The sequence below is a fragment of the Thamnophis elegans genome, chromosome 8 (assembly GCF_009769535.1).
Source record: "Thamnophis elegans isolate rThaEle1 chromosome 8, rThaEle1.pri, whole genome shotgun sequence".
NCBI lineage: Eukaryota > Metazoa > Chordata > Lepidosauria > Squamata > Colubridae > Thamnophis > Thamnophis elegans.
In genome coordinates this window covers 5,117,806-5,142,816 of record NC_045548.1, presented here as the reverse complement: position 1 = coordinate 5,142,816, position 25,011 = coordinate 5,117,806, and the positions used below count along the sequence as shown (strand labels likewise).

At 39.2% G+C, this 25,011-nt stretch overlaps 1 protein-coding gene across 1 annotated transcript in view; it reads right to left on the bottom strand.

Moving 5' to 3' along the window:
• CDYL (chromodomain Y like) overlaps nt 1–10,911 on the bottom strand; it is a 105,663-nt gene extending 94,752 nt beyond the window's left edge. Inside the window, exon 1 of the mRNA XM_032223257.1 lies at nt 10,789–10,911. Coding sequence (XP_032079148.1) covers nt 10,789–10,812 — 24 coding nt within the window. The 5' untranslated portion in view covers nt 10,813–10,911. The remainder of the gene's footprint in view (nt 1–10,788) is intronic.
• Between the last annotated feature and the right edge of the window lie 14,100 nt (nt 10,912–25,011).

Below are 25,011 nucleotides of genomic sequence, written 5' to 3'. Positions count from 1 at the left end.
TTTTTCAAAATTTCCCAAGCTTCTTGAGTTGTTTTCCCCTTAAGGATTCTCATCCATGGAATTCTTCCCAAGCTCTAAGTTTATTGAAATTAGCTCTCTCAAAATCCAAGACTCTAGTTTGACTTTGTTCTACTACTTGTGTTTGCATAATGTTGAATTCCAATATTGCATGGTCACTTGCCCCCAGGATTCCTGTGGCTTCAACACCTTCTATCATTTCCTCTATGTTAGTGAGAATTAAGTCCAATATGGCCGATCCCCTTGTTCCCTTCTCTACTTTTTGGGAAACAAATTTGTCTGCTAGGTTCATTAGGAACCTGTTGGATCTTCCACTTGGTGCAGAGTTTGCTTCCCAGTTGATGTCAGGGTAGTTAAAATCCCTCATTACTGTTGTGGTGTGCTTCCTACATACCTTAGTTAGCTGACTAGCAAAAAGTTCATCTACTTCCTGTTTGGTTGGGTGGCCTGTAGTATAGACCTATGGCAATGTCATTCCCCCCCCCCCAACTTTTAATATTGATCCAAATGCATTCAAGATAGTTCTCATCATTGTTGTACTCTATTTCTGCAGAGATATAGTTATTTCTTATATATAGTGCAACTCCACCTCCTCTTTTATTTAGTCTATTTCTTTTAAATAATTTAAACCCTTGTAGTTGTATGCTCCATTTGTGGGTTTCATTCCACCAAGTTTCTGTAATGGCAACAATATCGTATCTGCCCTCATTTACTTGAATTTCTGACTCACCCTGTTTATTCTTCATACTCTATGCATTGGTGTATAGACATTTAAGTCCATTTTGATTGACCCTGTTTACTGTCTACATAACCTGTGTTATGCCTAACTGCCCCTATGTTCTTGCCACTTGTATGATTCATAGGTTTTATCTAATTTTATCTATTTTATCTAATATTATCTCATGTTATCTAAAATATTTGAGCATTTTAAGTTAAATATACAATATTTCATTTATTTTTCATTCAGAAATGTGATTTAAGAAAATTAATTATTACTCCAATCTTCTCATCAATAATCTCTCCATTTATCATAAACATTTATACAACATAATTATAAAAACAATACTTGGCTCTCAGCACAAGTTGTCTCAATCTGGATTTTAACACTTGTACTCCATCTGTTCTATCCTCTTGTCCTCTGTGCCTATTTTCCATTTCTACTTACGTACATATACTGTCATAAAGAAAAATAAAACATATCTATGCTTATATCGTCTAGAAATCACAGACATATAGAGAAGCAGACACATGGCCACTGCCATTATCAAAGGTATATGTTGATGTATGCAATTTCTCATATTATTATTGCATTTTTTCACTTAAGACATATTTCCAAGAAGGAAATTGCAACACATCTTCAGAAGGAGTATTCTACTGATTTAAGTAATGGAAAGAAAGGCCAATCCTTGAAAGTTACTCTTAAGCTGTTTAAAACTTAAATATCATCATCAACACCTTAAACTAACATTTTTCAATCTTGGCAACTTGAAGATATGTGGTCTGCAACTCTCAAAACTACCCCGCCAGTAATTGTCCATATATCTTCAAGATGCCAAAGTTGAAAAACACAGTCTTAAACAGAAAGTGGTACGCAACTAATATGTGATCCCTGTCTAGGTATGCAGATATACTCTTCACCATAGTTGTCATCAGTAAATCTAGTGATAGCTGGGTTCAAGAAGCACATTCAAGCTGTGACCTTGTTCTTTGTGGAGGACTGCAATCCCATCAAAAATAGTGTTACCTCAATTCTCAAGTACAGTTACTGCCTTATATGGGTATAATTATCGTTTAGTTTCACTCATCCATCCAATATGAAGATTAAGCAACATTAAAAGATTACATCCTTGATTTAGATGGTAAGAAGCAAGTACACTGGGAGTTATCAGCATAGAGATAGAAGGAACCTCAAGCCGATGTAAGTATGTAAATCTAATAATATGATCCGAGGAAGAGATGATCTATGGCAGAGTTTGAAACACACTGGACTGGCTCATCAGAGGAGCCAGATGAAAAATGTCTCCTCCATAAACAATATAGTGAGATATAATTTGCAGAAATCCATACCAGATTGGTCATTACCCAGGCTAACAAGGACTGTGTTGGGTATTGGATTTCCTGGACAATGGGCTACACAACTCAGGTCTGTTGGTGAGCAACTAGGGCCAGAAACTGCAGGACTAAAAAGTTGTTTACCTGCTGCAAAGATACAGAGTTTGAAAACAAAGAAATAATGATGTATTACAAATCAAGTTCAACAAGAGGATATCTAAAAAATGCACCAGTTCTGCAAATAACAACACCCAGAATCAGCAATAACAGAACAGGGTTAGCCAAATTAAGGTCAAGTTATTTTTTTTTTAAAAAATGAAGCATTCAGAGAAGCAGAATTGGAAGAATTGCAAAGGTCTACCCATGGCAAAGAAATCAAAGCCCTGTCAGAACTGTAAAGTTTTGAACTATAGAACTCAGACTACAGAGTCAAACTAGGAAGAGTCAACCAGTACAAATATTGTTTTCATTCCCACATCAGCCCTCTCTTCTGCCTTTCCCTCAGAATGAATAAGAGCTTCTAACTAAAAAAGAATAACTGAGCATCTAGAGCAGCACAAAAAAGGGAATGTTGTGTGTATTAAGGCTTGTTCCAAAGAAACTGCTAACACAAGTATTAAAAGACGCCAATACTGTAATATCAAATATAAGCACCAGTTCACTGCAAGAAATAAGCCAACTTATGTACAGCACAGCTGCACTTATAAGTGAATACTTGGGGTGCAAAATCAACAAACAGGGAAAAAAGGCCAACAGCACACCACCAGAATGAAAGCTCAGACTGGAAAATAAGATCAATCATCCAAAATCAGATGCGGGCAAGCTAGTACAGATGAAAGAAAATAAGCTGACGAGCAAGAACAACAAAGAATACCCAATCAAGAAATATAACCTACAAATAAGAAAGATCAAGGAAGCACTGGAAATAATAAAATAGCAAATAACAGTTATAGGCAAGAAGATCAGCAAATATACAGCTTGAATGATACACTATAGGCAGAATTTCCAATTTCAGTCAAATCAGAAATACAATACAAGTGCAGCTTGGATAAATGAGTTGGATAAGAATAAAAAAAGAAGGTAAAATAAAGGAAATTGTAATAACAGAAGAAATGGTGGGAAAAAGACATGGAAGTTCAAGATTTGGTCAGCAGCAGGTGAAGATGAACTGCATGGTTTTTGGTTGAAACATCCGATTGGTCTCCACCCAGTCATTTCCAAGCAGTTTAATAACATACTGCAAAGTGGTGAAGTTGAGGATTGATTAATGTCTGGCCAACCTTATCTGATAATGAAAGATCTAAGAAAAGGGGTTGCACCAGGAAACTACAGATTAATTACCTGCTAACTCACAACTTTCAAATTGCTAACTGATGTGGTAGCTGATGCAGCCAACAGCATCTAGTTGAAAACAAGTTCTTTCTACCTGAACAGAAAGGAAACTGCCCAAACAGTAGAAGAACAAAAAAATGCGAGAGAAGGAAGACCAACACTAATGATGTTGTTGTTAGTTGTGAAGTCATGTTCGACCCATCGCAACCCCATGGACAATGTTCCTCCAAGCTTTCCTGTCATCTTCCATCCTCTGGAGTTCATTTAAGCTGCTTCGGTGATTCCATCCAGCCACCTCATTCTCTGTCGTCCCCTTCTTTTGCTCTCAATCTTTCCCGGCATTAAGAAAACTAAGCTCTTCTCCAGTGAGTCCTTCCTTTTCATTAGGTGGCCAAAGTATTTGAGTTTCATCTTCTCCAGCACGATAGTTCAAAGGCCTCAAGTCTTTGGCGCTCAGCCTTTCTTACAGTCCAACTTTCACAGCCATACATTGCAACTGGGAAAACCATAGCCTTGACTATACGCACTTTTGATGGCAAGGTGATATCTCTGCTTTTTAGTATGCTGTCTAGATTTACCATAGCTTTTCTCCCCAGGAACAAGCGTCTTTTAATTTCTTGGCTACAGTCCCCATCTGTGGTGATCTTGGAGCCTAGGAAAATAAAATCTGTCACTACCTCCATTTCTTCCCCATCTATTTGCCAGGAATTGAGAGGGCCGGATGTCAGGATCTTAAGTTTTCTTAATGTTGAGTTTCAAACCAACTTTTGCCCTCTCCTTCTTCACCTGCATCAAAAGGCTCTTTAGTTCCTCTTCACTTTCTGCCATTAGAGTGGTATCATCTGCATATCTGTGGTTGTTAACATTACTCCCGGCAATCTTAATTCCAACTTTTGATTCATCTAGGCCCGCCTTGCTCATGATGTGCTCTGTATATAAGTTAAATAGGCAGGGCAACAGTATACAGACTTGCCCGGACTCCTTTCCCAATTTTGAACCAATCAGTGGTTAATCTTGGATTATCAGAAGACATTCTGCCAAATGATTGTATAATCAAGTATCTAGAAATAACAGGAATTAGTTGAAACATTAGAAATTTTGTGCAAAGATCAATAGCAAAATGGAAGATGTAATTGCTGGTCAATGGTGATAGACTGAGAGAGGATAATATAAGGAGAAGAATTCTTCAAGGAGACTATCACCATTACTGTTGGTTATTATAACATTATACATATATATAGCCAAGAAACTGAAATGGAATTTGGACTGGACAAATGTACCACACTTACCATCAAATAGGGAAAACTGAAGGAATCAAGATGCCCTATGGGAATAATATCAAGAGTTTGGATGAAGATTGCTACAAATACCTGCACATGCTTCAAGCTGCTCAAGTCTAGCATGCTCAAGTCAAGAAGAAGGTTAGAATACATCATTAGAGTGCAGAATATATTAAAGTCCAAACCCGGTAGAGAAAATAACATCAATATGATCAATACATGCAATTCCAATGTCATATTGATACACAGCTGTACACAATATTTGACATGATTTGGGCCCTGCATAGATCAGAGTGTTTTCTTCCTCTTCCATCTCATCACATTTATCTTGATTATGTAATACTTTCTTAAATCAAAACCACAGAGGCTAGCCTTCTTTTCCTTGAACAAAAGTGGGAAACCTCTGGCTCTTTAAATCAGTGGTTCTCAACCTTTGGTCCAAGGACCACTGGGGGGGCGGGCGTGATGTCATCACAGGGGGTCCACAAAGGTTTGAAGAAATGTTGTGATTTAAATCTTAAGTTCAGTCTTGGGAGTCCATGGCTACAAAAGGTATTTAAAGGGGTTCGATGCTGAAGAAAAGATTGAGAGCCACTGTTCTAAATACTACTTTTATTACTATAACTTTCAACATCCTCCATTACTGATGTAATGGTTAGGCTCTTACAGATGGAGAATAATAAGTTCCAGATTTCTGACCTAAAGAATCACATAATTGAAAGCGTGCAATAGATTTCAAGCCATATTTGACCTGTTCTACTGCACATTTTTCAAACAATAAAATGACCAATGTAGAATATAGAGAGAGGTTGCCAGGCTTTGTGAATTATTATAATTCTAGATTCTTTAACTAATTAGATTGCAGGAACTATTTACTAGTGTACTTTTCAATTTTACAAGTATTTCACTTTCATTTTTCAAATTCACTAGAAGATCCCAAGAAATATTTTTTGAATAGATATAACATGTTATTTTAAAGTAATTTATATTATCATATAATACAGATAGTCCTCGACTTGTGACCACAACTGAGCCCAATATTTATGTTACATGGCAATTTTTTAAAGTGAGTTTTGCCCCATTTTACAGCATTTCTTGTTCAACGTATCACTGTAGTTGATAAATTAGTAATCTGTTTGTTAAGTGAATTAGACTGCCCTATTGACTTTGTTTGTCAGAAGGTTGCAAAAAGTGATCACATGACCCCAGGACGCTGCAACAATCATAAGTATGAACCAGTGGCCACACATTTGAATGTTGATCACATGATATGGGAATGGTGCAAAGGTTGTAACTGTAAAAACCGGTCATGTCACTTTTTCAGTGCTTTTATAACTCTGAACAGTCACTAAATAAACTGTTGTTAATCAAGGACTACCTGTACTATTATTAAAGCTACCTAAATAAGAAAAAAAACACAAAATTGTCATTCATTCATTAAAAGGGCAAATCATCTAGCAATTAAGAACACAAATAAACACGTCTTTCCAATTCTTTATTTTAAATTATTTTATTTTTAAAATGTTTTTTTTAAATTAAAATGAAACTGAAAAGATTGCTTTAAACAACGTATACCAGATTTATTTTACCATGTTTTTTTCAATTTTTGTAGATTACACCACATATTGGTATAATATCAATATGTAATACCATATAATACCACATACTGAACATTAGCAGAAGACAGTTTGGGAAGGAACATCTAGCCCCGTGATAGCGAACCTATAGCATGCGTGCCAAAGTGGGGAACGTGGAGCCATATCTGAGGACACACAAGGCATTGCCCTATGTCAGCTTCAGCGCGCACGCACATGCTGGGCAGCTAATTTTCGGCCTTCCAGAGGGCAGGGGAGGCCATTTTTTTGGATGGTGAAAAACTGGCCCATTTTTCACCCTCCCCAGGCTTCAGGAGGCTTTCCTGAAACCTGGGGAGGGTAAACAACAGCCCAACGGGCCTACTGGAAGTCCAGAGGCTTCATTGAGGCTTGGTCGCATGTGCGGAGAGGAGCATGGGGGTCGTGTGCGCTTCCGTAGGGGGAGGGCATTGCATTATGGGTGAGTACGGGCACGCGCACCCTTTTGGCACCGGAGCAGAAAGCCATTTGCCCTCACTGATCTAGCCCAAAGAGTTGAACTCAGGGTCAATGAAGGAACTGAAAATAAAGTACACCCAACATATTATTACTTAGCCTCTACTTAAATTTATCCAATACAAGAAGGCCCATCACCTTTTTGTATATTTGGTTCTATCATCAAAATGCTCTTAACAAGCCTTTTCTAAATATTCAGTTGAATTTTTTCTGGATCTTAAATCCATAATTCCAGTATAAGTCTCTTTTCCTGAATAGGATCTGCATGGATATAACATTTTTGTCGAATTATGACCACAGAACCACTCAATTGTGCATCACTTAACTGTGACAAATTTATTCTCTTTTGTATGCACTATCCCGATGCACATACCAAAGGACAGAGTTGGAATTGGGTGATGCTACTTTTATCATTTTCCCTTATTATCCCCTGCAGAAGCCTTTTTCTACAGGGTGATTGTATCATTGTCAGTTCTCAACCCTAAACATGATCAGCTACCTATTGTATCGCTGTAAGAATTTGTATGTAAACCCTTAATGATTCTCAGCGTCCTTCCAATTCTGTTTCAGTTTTGCTGAATTCTTCTTAAAGTATGGTGACCAAAACTAGACACAATATCTGAGGTGAGATCTGGTCAAAACAAAATAGGGTAGAATTATATCCCATGATTATGAAAGTATGTTAATGTAAATTTTCACCGATTTCATAGGTATTTCATTAAAACAGATTAAGACTTTTCTATAAAAACCCTAGAATCAAAAAGTACATAGTATATTCAATGTACTTGGAATAACAACTCTCTATAACTTACTGATTCTAAATTTCTTAAAGAGAAAGCTGCAATGCTTTCTCTTTTCTACAATCTTCTGTACGCAGTCGCACACACAGAAAATCAAATAATTTATTAATCAACATTTTTCCAATTAAAATGCTTTGAAGATCTTATCAACACAATTTCCTAATTGGATTATCACATATATTACTATAAAGTTTATATTTCATTTTGACAGTTTAGAATTTAAAAAAAAGGTATATCTTGTTTTAATCATTTCATATATGTTATTGCCTCCTAATGCAATAATTCCAAACCACTAACTGAAAATTTTATTAGAGAATTCCAGTCTCATAACTTATCTGAACACGACATACAGCTGAAAACAGTGTGATTCTCTTTTTCAACAGTAAACCAGACTCTATAACTTTTTTAAAAAAATCCAAGAATATTTGTAAAGAAAGTTTCTATACCCAACGCATCTTCAGTAATAGCATTAGTTAATCCTTCCATTCCATTTAAGGTCCAAATGATGTACTTATATAAAGCACCTGCCATAGTCTTTAATATCTTAATTTGCTTTCTCAAACATTCTTCCAAGTTTTTTAGTTCATAGGGTTAGCTTTCTGTAGCCCAATTAACATGTCTGAGTGATAAATAAACACAATGCAACTTGGAGGGGGCCATTCTGTACAATCAACAGTATGGGTTACTATAAGCAACTCGTAAGTTCCATTTCTGAACAACAGATTCAAGAATCCCCAACATCAGAAATAAGGAACTGGATTAAATTGTCCAATGACCTTCCTAAAGAAAAAACAATTCAGAAAATATATGCAGTAATGAAATATAGGTTCAAAAATCCCAACAGATTGAGTCTGCTACTAAGATATTATGTTCCTGACAATTCCCTCCAATAACTGTCCTCTAAAGATCCCCCAAATCTTTTAGTGTCTTTAGCCATAATTTACTTTTATAATCAATTTATAATCAACTAATCTTATAATCAACAAGTTGCAGATTACTGGATCAAAGAACAATCATTCAGAATTTTCATTCAAGACACAAATGTCCAAGCTCAAATGATATTTGGAACACATTATGCAAAGATTTAGCTCTCTTGAGAAGTCTATAATCCTGGAAAAGGTGGAAGGAAAGAGATGATCAACCACAAGATGGATGGACTCCATTGGAGCAGCGACATACACTACTGGAAGATCTAAAGGACCAGACTGGGGATAGATAATCATAGATGAAATCTATGTGGTTTCTTAAGAGTTAACACTTAATGGCACATAATCATCAATCAGGTTATAGTTGAAAAACTTCATTTGTTCAAAAACTGAACTCTACTCACTCATAAATATGGACTACTGCCCATTGATCAGCTGGAAATATTTTCAGTTCCCAAATTCTTCCTACTGCATCACTTAAGAGTTCAACATTAAAACAATACCATTTTACTATACATAAAGTTGTAAAGTGGAGCACAATCCCTAGTAAGCGTGTTAAAGAGGTGTATCCTTATTTTGTACTACTACTGAATATATTTTATTAATCCTAAAGTTCCAGACTCACATGGCTGCTAGTAAATTAAACGCACAAACACATCAAACCTGTCTGAGAAAGTATTTGTCCAATGGTAGAAGAAAACTCGCACCGGCTCTTCAATGAGTTTTACCAACCAAATGAATTAGAACGGTTCCAAAAAAATTCAATGCAAGTGTACAAAAATACTCCATAAAATATTTAAAGGAAGAAAAAAAAATCAAGACATTGCATCCAAAAGGAATCCCTCATCCTGTGCCTGTAATATTGAAAGGTTTATAAATGGCATCAAAAGACTGGAAATTTAAAAGTTGTTTTTTTTTTTTTAAAGTCACCTTCCTCCATCCGCCAAGCAAAAACCAACGAAGCTATTTTACTACCCCCTGCTTAATCCACACCTGGGCACCCCCTCAAATTAAAAAAAACAGCATGCGTTGGAACCAGGCAACCCCTTCCCATATATCTCATCCACCCACCCACCCACCCATCCACCCACCCACCCAAAAAAAACACCTCCCCAAACTTGTTCCTTCTGCTAAAAAAGAATGCAGAGTTAACATTAGTTTCGTGCATCAAAAGCAGCTGGATCGGCGAGGTGTCAATAAATGTCCTTTCGAAAAGAGAAGACGGCAACCCCCCCCCCGTCCTTTCGCCTTCCACCACCCCCACACCCCAGCCCCCCCACACACACATAAAGTGGGCAGGATTTTGTGCAACACATTATATATATATATATATATATATATATATATATATATATATATATATGTATATGTATATGTATATGTATATATATGTATATATATATATATATATATATATATATATATATATATATATATATATATATATAAACTTATTTATAAATATATAAACTATATATATACATTTTGCACACTACCAAAAACACACTTTTCTGCGCAAAGAGGGTCTGGAGCAAAGTCGCTGTCAGCGGGATTTTGTGCAACACATTATATATATATATATATATATATATATATATATATATATATATATATATATATATATATATATATATATATATATATATATATACTTATTTATAAATATATAAACTATATATATACATTTTGCACACTACCAAAAAACACACTTTTCTGCGCAAAGAGGGTCTGGAGCAAAGTCGCTGTCAGCGCCCGCTACTCTAACGTCCGGCAACCCCCCCCTCCCACCACCACCCTCTTCCTCGTGGCGAGGGCAATAAAAAGGGGGGGGCGTGGAGTTGAGAGGAGGAAGGGGGGGTCGGGTTAAAAAAAAAACAGAGGGAGGGTGGGGGGGTTTCAAGCGAGAAGAAATGGTTTTAACACTTTTACCGTCTCCTGCTTTCAGTCATATTTCCGTCCTCCTCTAGCGAAACTGGGGTTGGTGGGGGGGGGGAGGGAAGGGAAGAGAGAGAGAGAGAGGCAGGCTCGCAGTTTGGAAACACACACACACACAACACACACACACAACACACACACACAACACACACACAGAGAGAGGGCCCCGTCCAAGAAAAGCCAGAAGCCGAAAGAAACTGAGGAGAAAAAGGGGATTTTTTTTAAAGCCCTCACAGACACACGGAAAAAGGGGGGGGTTGGGGAGCCCTGGCGGGAATAAGGAATAAAGGCGGGGATTGAAAGAAGAAGAAGAAGAAGGTGGTAGGAGGGGGGGGGGGGCTGATTTTTTTTTTACCTCATAGAGTTCCTCGGAAGCCATGCTGAGGCGCCCGCCTGCCGCCAGCCTCCCGAGGTGGAGTTGGGGGCTGGTTTGGAGCTACTTTTTGTCTCACTTGGGTGTCTTGGCGTGGCCTCCTCCTCCTCCTCCTCCGACGCCGCCGCTTCGCTTCCCCTCCCTCCCTCCCACCCACCCCTTCCCTCCTCCTCCTCCTCCTCCGACGCCTCAGATATGCGCGTATTTCTTCCTAAACTCCACAGCGCTCCTCTCTCTCTCTCTCTCGCCTCAAATGCCCGGGCGCTGGTGGTAGGTGGTGGTGGTGGTGGTGCCTCTGCCGCCCTCCTCCTCCGCTGCTTGGTGGTGCCTGTGCGCAGACCGAGCTGCGCAACGGGACTCACTCACACTCACACTCCTCTCTCTCTCTCTCTCTCTCGCGCGCGCACTTGGCTCGCGAGGCGCGGGAGGAGGAGGAGGAGGAGGAGGTTGAGGTAGCAGCTGCAGCGGCGAGAGGACTCCCTGTACCCGCCGCCGCCGCCACCAACTCGGTGTCCCCTTCCAAGCGCCTGATCTTCGGCGCCTGCCCTGATCTCTCCCCTCTCTAGGATCGCTAATCGAGCGCAGAGAAAGCGCCTCCCGCCTCGCCTAGCGCCATCCTCCTCCTCCTCCTCCCCCTCCCCTTCCGATCGCCCATTGTCTCCTCAGCTGAGCGGCGGCGTGAGGGGGCGGCCGGGATTGGGCCAATGGCCGCCGGGGGGGGGGGAAGTGGGAGGAGCCACGAAAGGGGAGGAGGGAAAAGAGGAGGAGGAAGAGGGGGAACGTGAGGTGAGGAGGTGCCCGGTCTGCCATATGCATCGTTGGGAGGAAGTGGGAGGTGGTGATGGTGGTGGTGGTGGTTGGAGACCCAAGTGGCACAGCTCCCACCTCCCATGAGGTTCTAAGGAAGGGACAAGAGTGTCTTGTCTTCATCCTGGTCTTCAGTCAAGCTGAGACACATAAGCTCATCCCCTCCATTTTCTCCACCCATTAATCTTCCTTTCCATTGGCACTTGAACCCCAGTATTCTGCATATCTGTTTAGTTATCCAGCTACATCCATTTGCCAGTTTCTCCTCTGAAGTCTTCCCTTTCCATCTCTTCATTCCTATATTTCACTGGATTCCCACCTAGCTCTGCTATCTCACCTTTCCCTAGTAACTTTGGTCAATGGTCTTCATTCAGTAAAGCAGATACGTAAACTCATTCCCTCCATTTTCTTCACCCATTAATCTTCCTTTCCATTGGGCATCTGAACCCCAGTATTCTGCATCTCTGTTTAGTTATCCAGCTACATCCATTTGCTACTTTCTCCTCTGCCTCTCCCTCTTTCCATCTCTTCCTATATTTCACTGGAGTCCCACCTAGCTTTGCTATGGCACCTTTCCCTAGTTAACTTTGGTGAATGGTCTTCAGTCAAACTGATACATAAACTCAACCTCTCCATATTCTCCACCCATTAATCTTCATTTCCATTGGGCATCTGAACCCCAGTGTTCTGCATATCTGTTTAGTTATCCAGCTACATCCATTTGCCAGTTTCTCCTCTGAAGTTTTCCCTTTCCATCTCTTCATTCCTATATTTCACTGGATTCCCACCTAGCTCTGCTATCTCACCTTTCCCTAGTAACTTTGGTCAATGGTCTTCATTCAGTAAAGCAGATACGTAAACTCATTCCCTCCATTTTCTTCACCCATTAATCTTCATTTCCATTGGGCATCTGAACCCCAGTATTCTGCATATCTGTTTAGCTGTCCAGCTACATCCATTTGCCAGTTTCTCCTCTGCCTCTTCCTCTTTCCATCTCTTCCTATATTTCACTGGAGTCCCACCTAGCTCTGCTATGGCACCTTTCCCTAGTTAACTTTGGTGAATGATCTTTAGTCAAACTGATACATAAACTCAACCTCTCCATATTCTCCACCCATTAATCTTCATTTCCATTGGGCATCTGAACCCCAGTATTCTGCATATTTGTTTAGTTATCCAACTACATCCATGTGCCAGTTTCTCCTCTGCCTCTTCCTCTTTCCACCTCTTCCTATATTTCACTGGAGTCCCACCTAGCTCTGCTATGGCACCTTTCCCTAGTTAACTTTGGTGAATGGTCTTCAGTCAAACTGATACATAAGTTCAACCTCTCCATTTTCTCCACCCATTAATCTTCCTTTCCATTGGCATCTGAACCCCAGTATTCTGCATATCTGTTTAGTTGTCCAGCTACATCCATTTGCCAGTTTCTCCTCTGAAGTCTTCCCTTTCCATCTCTTCGTTCCTATATTTCACTGGATTCCCACGCCAATTTCTCCTCTGCCTCTTCCATCTCTTCATTCCTATATTTCACTGGATTCCCACCTAGCTCTGCTATCTCACCTTTCCCTAGTAACTTTGGTCAATGGTCTTCATTCAGTCAAGCAGATACGTAAGCTCATTCCCTCCATTTTCTTCACCCATTAATTTTCATTTCCATTGGCATCTGAACCCCAGTATTCTGCATATCTGTTTAGTTGTCCAGCTACATCCATTTGCCAGTTTCTCCTCTGCCTCTTCCTCTTTCCATCTCTTCCTATATTTCACTGGAGTCCCACATAGCTCTGCTATGGCACCTTTCTCTAGTTAACTTTGGTGAATGGTCTTTAGTCAAACTGATACATAAACTCAACCTCTCCATATTCTCCACCCATTAATCTTCATTTCCATTGGGCATCTGAACCCCAGTATTCTGCATATCTGTTTAGTTATCCAACTACATCCATTTGCCAGTTTCTCCTCTGAAGTCTTCCCTTTCCATCTTTTCATTCCTATATTTCACTGGATTCCCACACCAATTTCTCCTCTGCCTCTTCCTTTTCCATCTCTTCGTTCCTCTATTTCACTGGATTCCCACCTAGCTCTGCTATCGCACCTTTCCCTAGTTAACTTGGGTGAATAATGTTCTGGACTGGCTCTTGCTTCCTCTTTTCTATCTACTCATTTGCCTAGTTTGTTTACATTTCACTTCCATTCATCTCAATCTTTTCTTGTAGTCTTTGACCTCTTTACCTTCTTTTGGTCTCTTGCAATCCCCTTTTCTAAGAGTTCTCTCGTACAATCAACAGCTGTCCTTCCGTCACGTTTCATTTATTATCATATTCTTTGGGGGTTTCTCTTAACTATTCTCTTAACTATTTAGATCAGTGTTTCTCAACCTTGGCAACTTGAAGATGTCTGGACTTCAACTCCCAGAATTCCCCAGCCAGCATTCGCTGGCTGGGGAATTCTGGGAGTTGAAGTCCAGACATCTTCAAGTTGCCAAGGTTGAGAAACACTTATTTAGATTGTCCTCTGCCATTTTTATCCATCTACAATTATTTTTTTTGCAGTTTTATCTTCACAGCGTGCAATCTTCTTTTGCTTCTTTATGTCACTGTTCATCAATTCATCCTTTTTGCTTCAATTTTCTCTTTTCCTTTTACATACTATCCATCCTTTCCCATTATTTTCTTAACCAATCCATTCTATATGAACTTGCTTGTTCCTTCTTTACAAATAATCCCTACTCATCACCTTATACAATTTCTTTGTTAATATCCCCATTCATCTTTACTGTCATTATCATCTATTTTTACTGTTGCTGTCTCTTAAACACTTCTATTGTCTATGGATTCCGACTATCCATTTGGTACCTATTGGTATCTTAGATTCATTTATTTATCTTTATATATATCTTTATATGTAATATAGCCCAGGTTCGAATCCTAGTAAGGGTATGGCTAGCTGATGAGAGCTAAATAGCTTGAAATAGATCTATACTAGTCTCCCTTTATTTATTTATCAGCACAAAAAATACAACACAAATGTGTAACAAAGGCAACAGTAAAAATATTGGGTTTCTGTCTGGATGGTCTCTTATGATGAGCCAATGGACAGAGAATGGAAGTAGTGAACTTCCTCCCATATTTGGGCATACCAAGGGTTGTGACTTTAAATATATACCTTTCTCCCTGACTCAGCTGATAACGGAGGACAGCCTGTGGCTTAGTGGTTAATACATCTGCCTAATATGTAATACAGCCCAGGTTTGAATCCCAGTAAGGGTATGGCTAGTTGATGAGAGCTAAATAACTTGAAATAGATCTATACTAGTATATACTACTATGTGTGTGTGTGTGTGTGTGTGTGTGTTGTATTTGTGCTGATAAATAAATAAAGGGAGACTAACTCTAAAATACATACACATGTGTGTGTGTGTGTGTGTGTGTGTGTGCGCGTGTGTTATATTTGTGCTGATAAATAATGGGAGACTAGTATAGATCTATTTCAAGCTATTTAGCTCTCATCAGCTATCCATACCCTTACTGGGATTAGAACCTGAATATAAGAATATATATACACATTTTGTTTAAATCAATTCCTGTCATTTTATATAAAGCATCCAGAACATCAATTGGCTATACATAATTGTTTTTCTGCCTGCTTTTACAGACTACTGTAAATATCAGTGGGCATTTTGAACAAGATAGAATAACACAAGGAATTGTGAATAGCTTCTTAGCAAATTCCTTCCATCAGGTCAACAGAAAAAAAATTGCCTCTAAAATGACCAGCTAAAAGCCTATAATCTATTATCAATTAAGGCAGAGCCCTGATAGATACACTTAATGATTTTCAAACAGGTCTACAAGGGGAGTAGTACCAAGAATAGTTAAAACTGGAGTTTTTACAGTTTGGGTAATTAATAATTTAATCAATTATTTTCATATGAATACAATATTTCAGCAGTAGAACCAATCTGATGATGATCGTGGTTTGGGGACTTGGAATATCAGAGGAATAAATCTACAGGCTATATGAATCAACAACTGAAAGGAAAATAGATGTGTCGTATGATGTCTATCAGTCTAAAAGGAAGGTTGAACAGTAAAATAAGAATGAAAACAATGTAATGCCTATTCTCCATTCTTGATTTTATCACATCTTTTCTGTATTCTTGTTTTGTCTGTTGGGCCTTCAATAGATTTTTGTTCTTTAATCCAATTAATAGATGTTCTTGACTTTCTTTTAAAATAATCAGCCAGTGCATGTTTTTCTTCTTCAACTGTTTGCTTCACTTGTAATAATCCTCTGCCACCTGATTTTCGGGGCAGGTATAGTCTATCAGTATCACCACATGGATGTAAACTGTAGTGCATTGTCATTAGTTTCCTGGTTTTTCGGTCCAAAATGTCCAAATCAGCTTGTGTCCAGTTAACTATACCAGCTGTGTATCTTATAACTGGTATTGCCCAGGTATTTATGGCCTTGATTGTATTTCCACCATTCAATTTAGATTTTAAAATTTTCCTAACTCTGTTGGTGTACTCTCGCCTGACAATAGTTTTTACTTTTCCATGCTTGATGTTATCCAACTGCAGAATGCCTAAGTATTTGTAGGCTTCATTTTCATTGCATTTAATTAGTTGGCCATTGGGCATTTCAATTCCTTCACATGTAGTGATTTTGCCCCTTTTTATGAATACAGTGGCGCATTTTTCCATGCCAAACTGCATTGAAATATCGGTGCTGAATACTCGGACTGTGTTTTTCAGTGATTGGATTTCTATTTCTGACTTTCCATAGAGTTTCAAATCATATATAAATTATTCACAAATTATTATTATTATTATTATTATTATTATTGACACAAATAATGTAATGTTGTTGACTAAGAACTTGAATGAATGATTACAAATGTTAAGTGGAAATACAGTAGAAACTCTGGTCACAACCGTAATCCGTTCCATAACTTTGGTCGCAAACCGATCTGGTCGTGACCCGAATCTAATTTTGGAAATTTGGCCCTTAGAAAAAAATGGCACAGAAGGGGAAATCGGCTACGAAAAAAATGTGATTTCTTTGATCGGAACCCGATTTGGTTGTGGTCAGAAGCGTTCATGACCAGAGGGTCTATTGTATAGATTTGAAAGGCGATATACAGTGATCAAGATGATTGCGTTTGATGGGCAAGATAACAACTGCAAAATATGCATACATAGACTAAAGAAAAAAAATATGTACTGTATATTTTGATAGAATGTTTCTAAAGATGGGAAATTGAGAAATGTTAAGATTGCAAATGCTGATTAGAAATTTGTATATAATCTGTTGTGGAAAATGAATGTTCCTCGAAACAACTTAGAACATTGTTAAGTGAGCTTGTCCTAACTATTACATGGAAGTGAAGGTTGAATATATCAGGAGATATATAAGAATAATATGAACATACAGGAAATGGAGTATCTAAGGAGTATGATAAAAGAAGACAGAGTTAAGAAAGAATAGGTGCTGAATAAATGTGAACTGAATGCAAACATGAGTGATTCAGTGTGAAAGCAAGAAATACACAGAGATATTTTGCTCCTATATAGACAACGTGATCAAAGTGCAAAACAAATATATGAAGAAATAGTAAAAGAGTCACAAGGAAGAAAACTGAGAAAGCAGTGTTTGGATGGTATTAATGAGAACCTCAAAAAAAATCAGGCAAAAGGTTTGAATAAGATGTCACAAAGTATATTGACATGGTGGAAATGGTATCAGGGATGGTGCTGTATTCTGGGTGAAGTATTTTGGGTGATGTTGACATAGAGTAGATTCAGCTCTACAGTATCCCCCCCCCCCCCAATCTCATACCCTTTATTTAATTGGTTTACTATTTCTTACTCCCTTTTCATACTTAAGGAAGCAAACAGCGAGTGGACGGATAGATGGACAGACAGAGCATTTTAACAAGGATTCCTGCACCACTGAATATCCTTTCACAAGAAATAAAAACAGCTGGCTTATTATTTTTTTTTTCAATCTTACTAGGACTCTGTCCCTGTCCTTTCTTGATGGTGATGGTGTAGCAAACCTTAATGGGAAATTATAGAACTCGAACTGGTAGTCTGATGGGATAAGAGGAATTCGGGAGATGAAAACTGATTGACAATTTTCCCTGCTTGACGCCTGTGAAAATCATGGCTTCGATTACGTGTTTGTACAGAGTTGTCACCTGAAGCCTGGTGTCATTGCACAGTTTCAGAGGGCTCAGATTGTGCAACAGGATGATTGGACTGCCAACTTTGAGGTAGAAGACATGAGGTGGTAATCCTGGTGGGTTGAGAGTGTGCAAGAACCCCACAGGCTAATGTACAGCATCCTCAACCTTAACTGCTCATTAATTTTCAAGCTTTAAATGTCATTTTTATCAAGCCCGATCACATAGTTTCATAGCAAAGCACAAGTACCCAGCTAGTATACATACATACGGTGGCTCAGTAGCTAATACGCTGAGCTTGTATTAGGTTGCCGATCTCAAGGTCGGCAGTTCGAATCCCTAGCGCCGCATAACGGAGTGAGCTCTCGTTACTTCTCCCAGTTTCTGCCAACCTAGCAGTTTGAAAGCATGTAAAAATGCAAGTAGAAAAATAGGAACCACCTTTGGTGGGAAGGTAACAGCATTCCGTCGTGCTCCTTGGGAGTTTAGTCATGCAGGCCACATGACCACGGAGACTTCTTTGGACAGTGCTGGCTTTTCGGCTTTGAAACGTAGATGAGCACTGCCCACTAGAGTCCGGAACGACTAGCGCATATATGTGAAGTTTACCATATGTACGTATGAGACAATCTGTCATTTTTAAACCAGATTGTAATGTACATATGTGTGTGTGTCTTTTCTAAATAAGATTGCAATAATACCCTAACTAAATTCTCCATTCCAATGAATAAAAGCCATTACTGTAAATGCTGTCCTATACTTTTTATTGTACTTTAAACTTTGAATATAATATTGTATGCCATTCCACATTGTCAGAATTTCTTTTGCTATCTGTACTCCATATTTTCTATTTTATTCAGGTTGGAAGAGATTTACAGTCAGATAGCTACAGTTATATATCATTGGACAGCTGCTTACCAAATGAGACAGAAGTTTATTAATACTTCCATGTGTTATGAGGCCATATCTCCCATATTTAGATTCCAATTTCTCAGTATCTAGGACATATTTCATCATCCCTCCTGATCATGAATAAAGTACTTTCTTCTAGACATTAGGAAAGCCAAACATCAGGTACATCCATTGTTCTGCTGTTTCACAAAATTGAAGATCTCGGCAGGTTGTGTTATCTTTATTTGTTTTAACAAATACATTGCATTGCAGACTTTTTGAGTGGCTGTCTAGCAAATACCTAGTTTTAGAAGTCACCTACCAGGTTAATAACATCAGCTTTTACTTTGTATTATTTGTTCATTAATCCCTTCTTATTTAATATCACACATATTTCATCCATTAGAAGTACAAGCAGTCATTGACTTAAAATCAGAATTTCCATTGCTAAGTGGTGGTTAAGTGAGTCGCGCCTGGTTTTATGAAGGTTTTTTTCCCCATGATTAAGTAAATCACTGCAATTGTTGAGTGAACCACACAGTCATTAAGTGAATCTAGCAATAGCAATAGCAGTTCGACTTATATACCGCTTCATAGGGCTTTCAGCCCTCTCTAAGCGGTTTACAGAGTCAGCATATTGCCCCCACAGTCTGGGTCCTCATTTCACCCACCTCGGAAGGATGGAAGACTGAGTTAACCTTGAGCCGGTGAGATTTGAATCGCTGAACTGCAGATAACAGTCAGCTGAAGTGGCCTGCAGTACTGCAACCTAACCACTGCGCCACCTCGGCTCTATCTGACTTGATCCATCGACTTTGCTTGTCGGAAGCTGGCTGGAAAGGTTGCAAATGACCATCATGTGTCCTCAGGACATTGTAACTTATAAATACATGCCAGTTGCCAAGTGCATGAATTTTGAGCAAATGTTTGTGGGGATGGTGTGATGGTTGTAAGTGCAAGGACAAGTGATACCACATTTTTCAGAGTATAAGACGCTCCGGACTATAAGACACACCTACCTTTTTTGGGGAGGAAAATGAGAAAAATAATAATTCTGCCCCTGCCTACCAGCATCCATCGGTAGTCATCTGGCTAGCATCCTTGCAGCAAACAGCCTGATCAGCTTCAGCACATTATTGCAGCCTGATTTAGCACAAACAGCTGATTGATGATTGGAACGACCTCCCAGAATACCACCGATCAGCTGTTCCAGACTGCGGGGATAGACCGAGTGTCACGTTTTTGGCTTCCGCACTTTGCATCTTTGGCCTCTGTGCATTGCGTTTTCAGTCGCCACCACTGCCACTCCCTGCCACCTGGAACCGGTTGAAAATACGACGCACAGCGCCAAATAACGGGGTGTGCTCAGCCCAAAAAATGTGATGCACAGAGCAGTGAGTGGTGGCGATCAGCTGTGGTGAACCTCACAGCCTGGGATTGAACTAAAACGGGACATGCGCATGCCAAAAACGCGATGCGTGGAGACTGAAAACAACCAAAGGGTGAGGCCCAGAGGATGGGCAGGGCTTTGGCAACATTCGGTGTATAAGACCCACCACAATTTTCACCCACTTTTTTTGGGGGGGGAAGGGTATCTTATATGCCGAAAAGTGCGGTAAGTCTCATTGTAGCGCCATTGTAACTTTGAACACAGACTAAATCAGTGGTAGTCAACCTGGTCCTTACCACCCACTAGTGGGCATTCCAGCTTTCATGGTGGGCGGTAGGGGTTTGCTGTAACTCTGCTTTATAAATTTTATAAAGTTACTTCCCTACTTTATAAATTACCATTACTGTGGAACCGGTGGGTGGTTAGAAAATTTTACTACTAACAGAGATACAAAAGTGGGCGATAGATATAAAAAGGTTGACTACCCCTGGGCTAAATGAATGGTTGTAAGTTGAGGACTGCTTGTAGTAGTTGGTAATCCAAAATTTGAAAGTTAAGAACCATGTTAAATACCAAGGTCCTGATTTAAAAATTATCCATCTTTTGTGCCTATTTTATGTGTATATTGATTAGACAATAAATTGTTATTTACAGTACCCCTTTTTCTGAGAGGTGTAGTTTTAAGAAGGCTGGTGCTTATCTAGAGTTCAGAATTTGCGGAAAGAGGTTGCTGAAGGCTGGTGACGTGACTATAATACACAATTTACTTTGACATATATATTCAGACTGAATATGAAATACTAAGAGACTTCACATTCCATCTGATTTGTGTTCCAGTTCAGGTTTCTTAGAAATCTCAAATCTCCTTTCTAGCCCAGATTACGGGTAGTTGTCAATTTACAATGGTTCATTTAGGGACTGTTCAAAGTTACAACGGCATTCGAAAAAGTGACTTGTGACTATTTTTCACACTTACAACTGTTGTGGCCTCCCCATGGTTGCGTGATCAAAATTCAGATGTTTAACAACTGACTCATATTTATGACAATTGCAGTGTCCTGGGATCATGTGATCACCTTCCGCGACCTTCCGATGAGTAAAGTCAACAGGGAAGGCGGATTTGCTTAAGAACAGTGTTACTAACTTTAACTGCAGTGATTCACTTAACAATTGTGCCAAGAAAGGTAGTAAAATGGGAGAATACTAACTTAACTCTCTTACTTAGCAACAAACATGTTTGGCTCAATTGTGGTCATAAGTTGAAGGCTACCTAAAATTAATAAATAAATAGGTGTTCTGACCCCCTCCTCCATCCAGTAACGAAAACTGAGACAAGCTTAATTAGAATGTCCTTTAATAACAAGACTAGAATCTCAGTGGCTGAAAGCCAAGCAAACAGACAGATAAGGACCTTGGCAGCAAGTCTGACAAACCTTGGCAGCAATTCAGACAAACCTTGGCAGCAATGCAGCCTGTCAAGTTAGTTACGTTCTCTTTAATCAATGCGTTGACTTCTGCAAGAAGGGTGTGTCACAAGCAGTCTTTTTTATAGTCTGGAGAGGAGCCCAATGACCATCAGCTCAGCGCAATCACCTCCTGTAATTGCGTAATTGTTCCTGACGCCGAGTAGCTCTTCGATGGCGTGCATCCAGGAACAACTCACTGCTGGCTTCTGGATCACTCTCCCTTGTCTCCTCCCCACTTGTCCAAGGCTCAGGCGCCTCCTGGTGGCCAACCAGTTTCTCTGCTCCCTGCTCGGAGTCAGAACCCTGTCCAGGGTCCTCCACATCCTCCAGAGCCGACTCATAGGGCCCCTCGCTGTCGGAGTCTGGTGGCAGCTCCAACGGCTCCTGCTGGGCCACAACATATAGGGTACTTTGATTTACTACTATAATGCTTGGTTAACAGCTCTCCATCATCCAGTGTGGCAAAAAAGTTTGGGAACCCTCTTGAATTATCAATACTTCTGCATAAAATGACCTAAAGGAGCTGAGGTGGCGCAGTGGTTAAATTCAGCACTGCAGGCTACTTCAGTTGACTGCAGTTCTGCAGTTCGGCTGTTCAAATCTCATCGGCTCAGGGTTGACTCAGCCTTCCATCCTTCCGAGGTGGGTAAAATGAGGACCCGGATTGTTGTTGGGGGCGATATGCTGACTCTGTAAACCGCTTAGAGAGGGCTGAAAGCCCTATGAAGCGGTATATAAGTCTAACTGCTATTGCTAACTGCTATTGCTAAAACATGATCTGTTTTCCACCCAACTCCTAAATCTAGATAAGGAGAACGGAAATGTGTAGCTTTGGATCATTTTCTTCAATAAATCAATGAACAAGGATAACATTTTTGACTTGTTTGTTTAATTGGATTCTCTTTATCTAGTTGTAGGAGTTGGGTGAAGAACAGATCATGTTGTAGGCCATTTTAATTCAGGAATAAAAGGGTTTACAAGTGGTAGTTCAGTGGCTAAGACATTGAGCTTGTCAATCAGAAACATACATGCAAATCAAATCCAGATACAATAGCGACATTAAAACATACGAACTACAACTGGAACAGGAACTAGATAAGATAATTCAAAATATGGAGAAGAAAATGATGGAGAGACTATACATTTTTTTGTTGAAATATAAAAAGGAGGAGGAGTTTGTCAAGGAAACTATGGTTTCGGCTATAACATTGAATTGGAAAGATGGAAAAATGTTAGGGAGCATATTTGAAACTGACTATGTCTGTGGCATACAAGGAAAACTAGTAAAAAATGTTTTATAAATGGCACCTGGAACCCGTGAGACTTGTAAAAATATCTTCAAACTTATCCCCATTGTGTTGGAAATGTGAGAAATCATATGGGACGTACTATCACACATGGTGGCCATGCGAGGTGGCCCAAAAAATTTGGGTTAAAATCAAAAACTGGTTGGAAGCTATAACAGAATCACATAGGTCAGAAACCGGAGACATTTTTATTAGGCTTAACCACAACAAAATACAATAAAGAAACTTTATACCTAATTCTATATATTATTACAATGGCCAGAATAGCATATGCACCGAAATGGAAGAACAACATAATACCGAGTGAAGATGAGATCATATGGAAGATCTTAGAATGCACAAAGATGGATAAATTGAGCAAGGAAATTCAAGGAAAGGAGGAAACAGAGTATTATTTAATTTGGGAAAAATTGTATAAGTGGTTAGATGATAGAAGAGCTGAGGTGGCGCAGTGGTTAAATGCAGCACTGCAGGCTACTTCAGCTGACTGCAGTTCTGCAGTTCGGCTGTTCAAATCTCACTGGCTCAGGGTTGACTCAGCCTTCCATCCTTCCGAGGTGGGTAAAATGAGGACCCGGATTGTTGTTGGGGGCAATATGCTGACTCTGTAAACCGCTTAGAGGGGGCTGAAAGCCCTATGAAGCGGTATATAAGTCTAACTGCTATTGCTATTGCTATAGAAATAGGAAATAAGAATTTGGAAAATGTAGTTTGTATTATAGAAGAAGTAGGAATTAGTGATAAAAATGTAGGAAAAGTAGGATTTACAAAAGTAGGAAAAGTTATATATTAGTAGAAGAACAACAAAGACTATCTGATACAAATAACCAAACAAAGACTGGGTAAGAAATAATAGGATTATAAGTGTAAAATTACACAGAGATGTATTGAGAGGGAAATAGTGTTTGTAAAGATGCACCGATAGATATCTGCTGTAAGAAGGAATGTGCAGTTCCGATGTTATTTGTAAGTGTTGTGTGTGTTTTTGTCAATGTGTATAAGTGTTTATAATAAAAAAAAATTAAAAGAAAGGTCGGCAGTTCGGTGGTTCAAATCCCTAGCTCTGCATTTTGGAGTGAGCTCCCATTACTTGTCCCAGCTTCTCCCAACCTAGCAGTTCGAAAGTGCGTAAAAAAAATGCAAGTAGAAAAATAGGAACCACCTTTGGTAAGAAGGTAACAGCATTCCGTGCGCTTTCGGTGTTTAGTCATGCCGGTCACATGACCACAGACACATCTTCGGACAGCACTGGCTCTTGGCTTTGAAATGGAGAAGAGCCCTGCCCTCTAGAGTCAGGAATGACTAGCATATATGTGCGAGGAGGGGAACCTTTACCTTAAAAGTGTTCCCAAACTTTCAAGCACCACTGTAGATTCCAACTGGCAACTGACAGTTTCAGTTTCTCTGTGGCTGTTGAAAAACATCTTCTGCTAACAACTGCTGCTTTGTCCAATGTGAGAGATATTGCCATATGGCACCAAATACAGAAATCTTAGGATAGAAATGTATAGGGGAAAAAAAAGATTCCTTTGGGATCATCTTGACCTCCCACATTCTTGAATCCTTAACTGTAAGCAGGCCCTTTTTTCTCACTTAGGAAATGATACTCCATAGGCAGATTTTTAGCTTTCACGATTGATTTTTTTAAAATAGTATTTTGAGTATTCAATTTCCATGGGATAACCTATGCTGAAAATATTCCCAAATAGCTGGATTATTATTATTTTTTGTTGCAAATGATCCATTAAATATATTCAGCATTTTTATCATTCATCCCCTTATGACTAAGGAGGTGAAAGTCCCAATCACATTTCTAGGGAAAAGATACTACAAACCTTGTAGATAATATACATTTGTTTGTGGTTTTTCCAATTAATGACAAACAGCTTTGTGTGGATGGGAAGAGAGTTATTTAATTGAGTCATTTTTTCTTAGTAACTTCACTTAACATGTTATGCCTTGTTTAAACCATAAATACACCCATGTTTATATGCATAAAACTGAATACAACATTTTCTCTGTATGCTGTCTTCCTAAAAGTGCTTGCTTTTAGGCTATTTTAGGTCAGGAATGTTACTTTATTCTAATTCTGCAAAGCACGACGTGCGTTGTTAGCAGGAAATCAGTTAGATCATAATGACTAAATAGCTGGGAAAT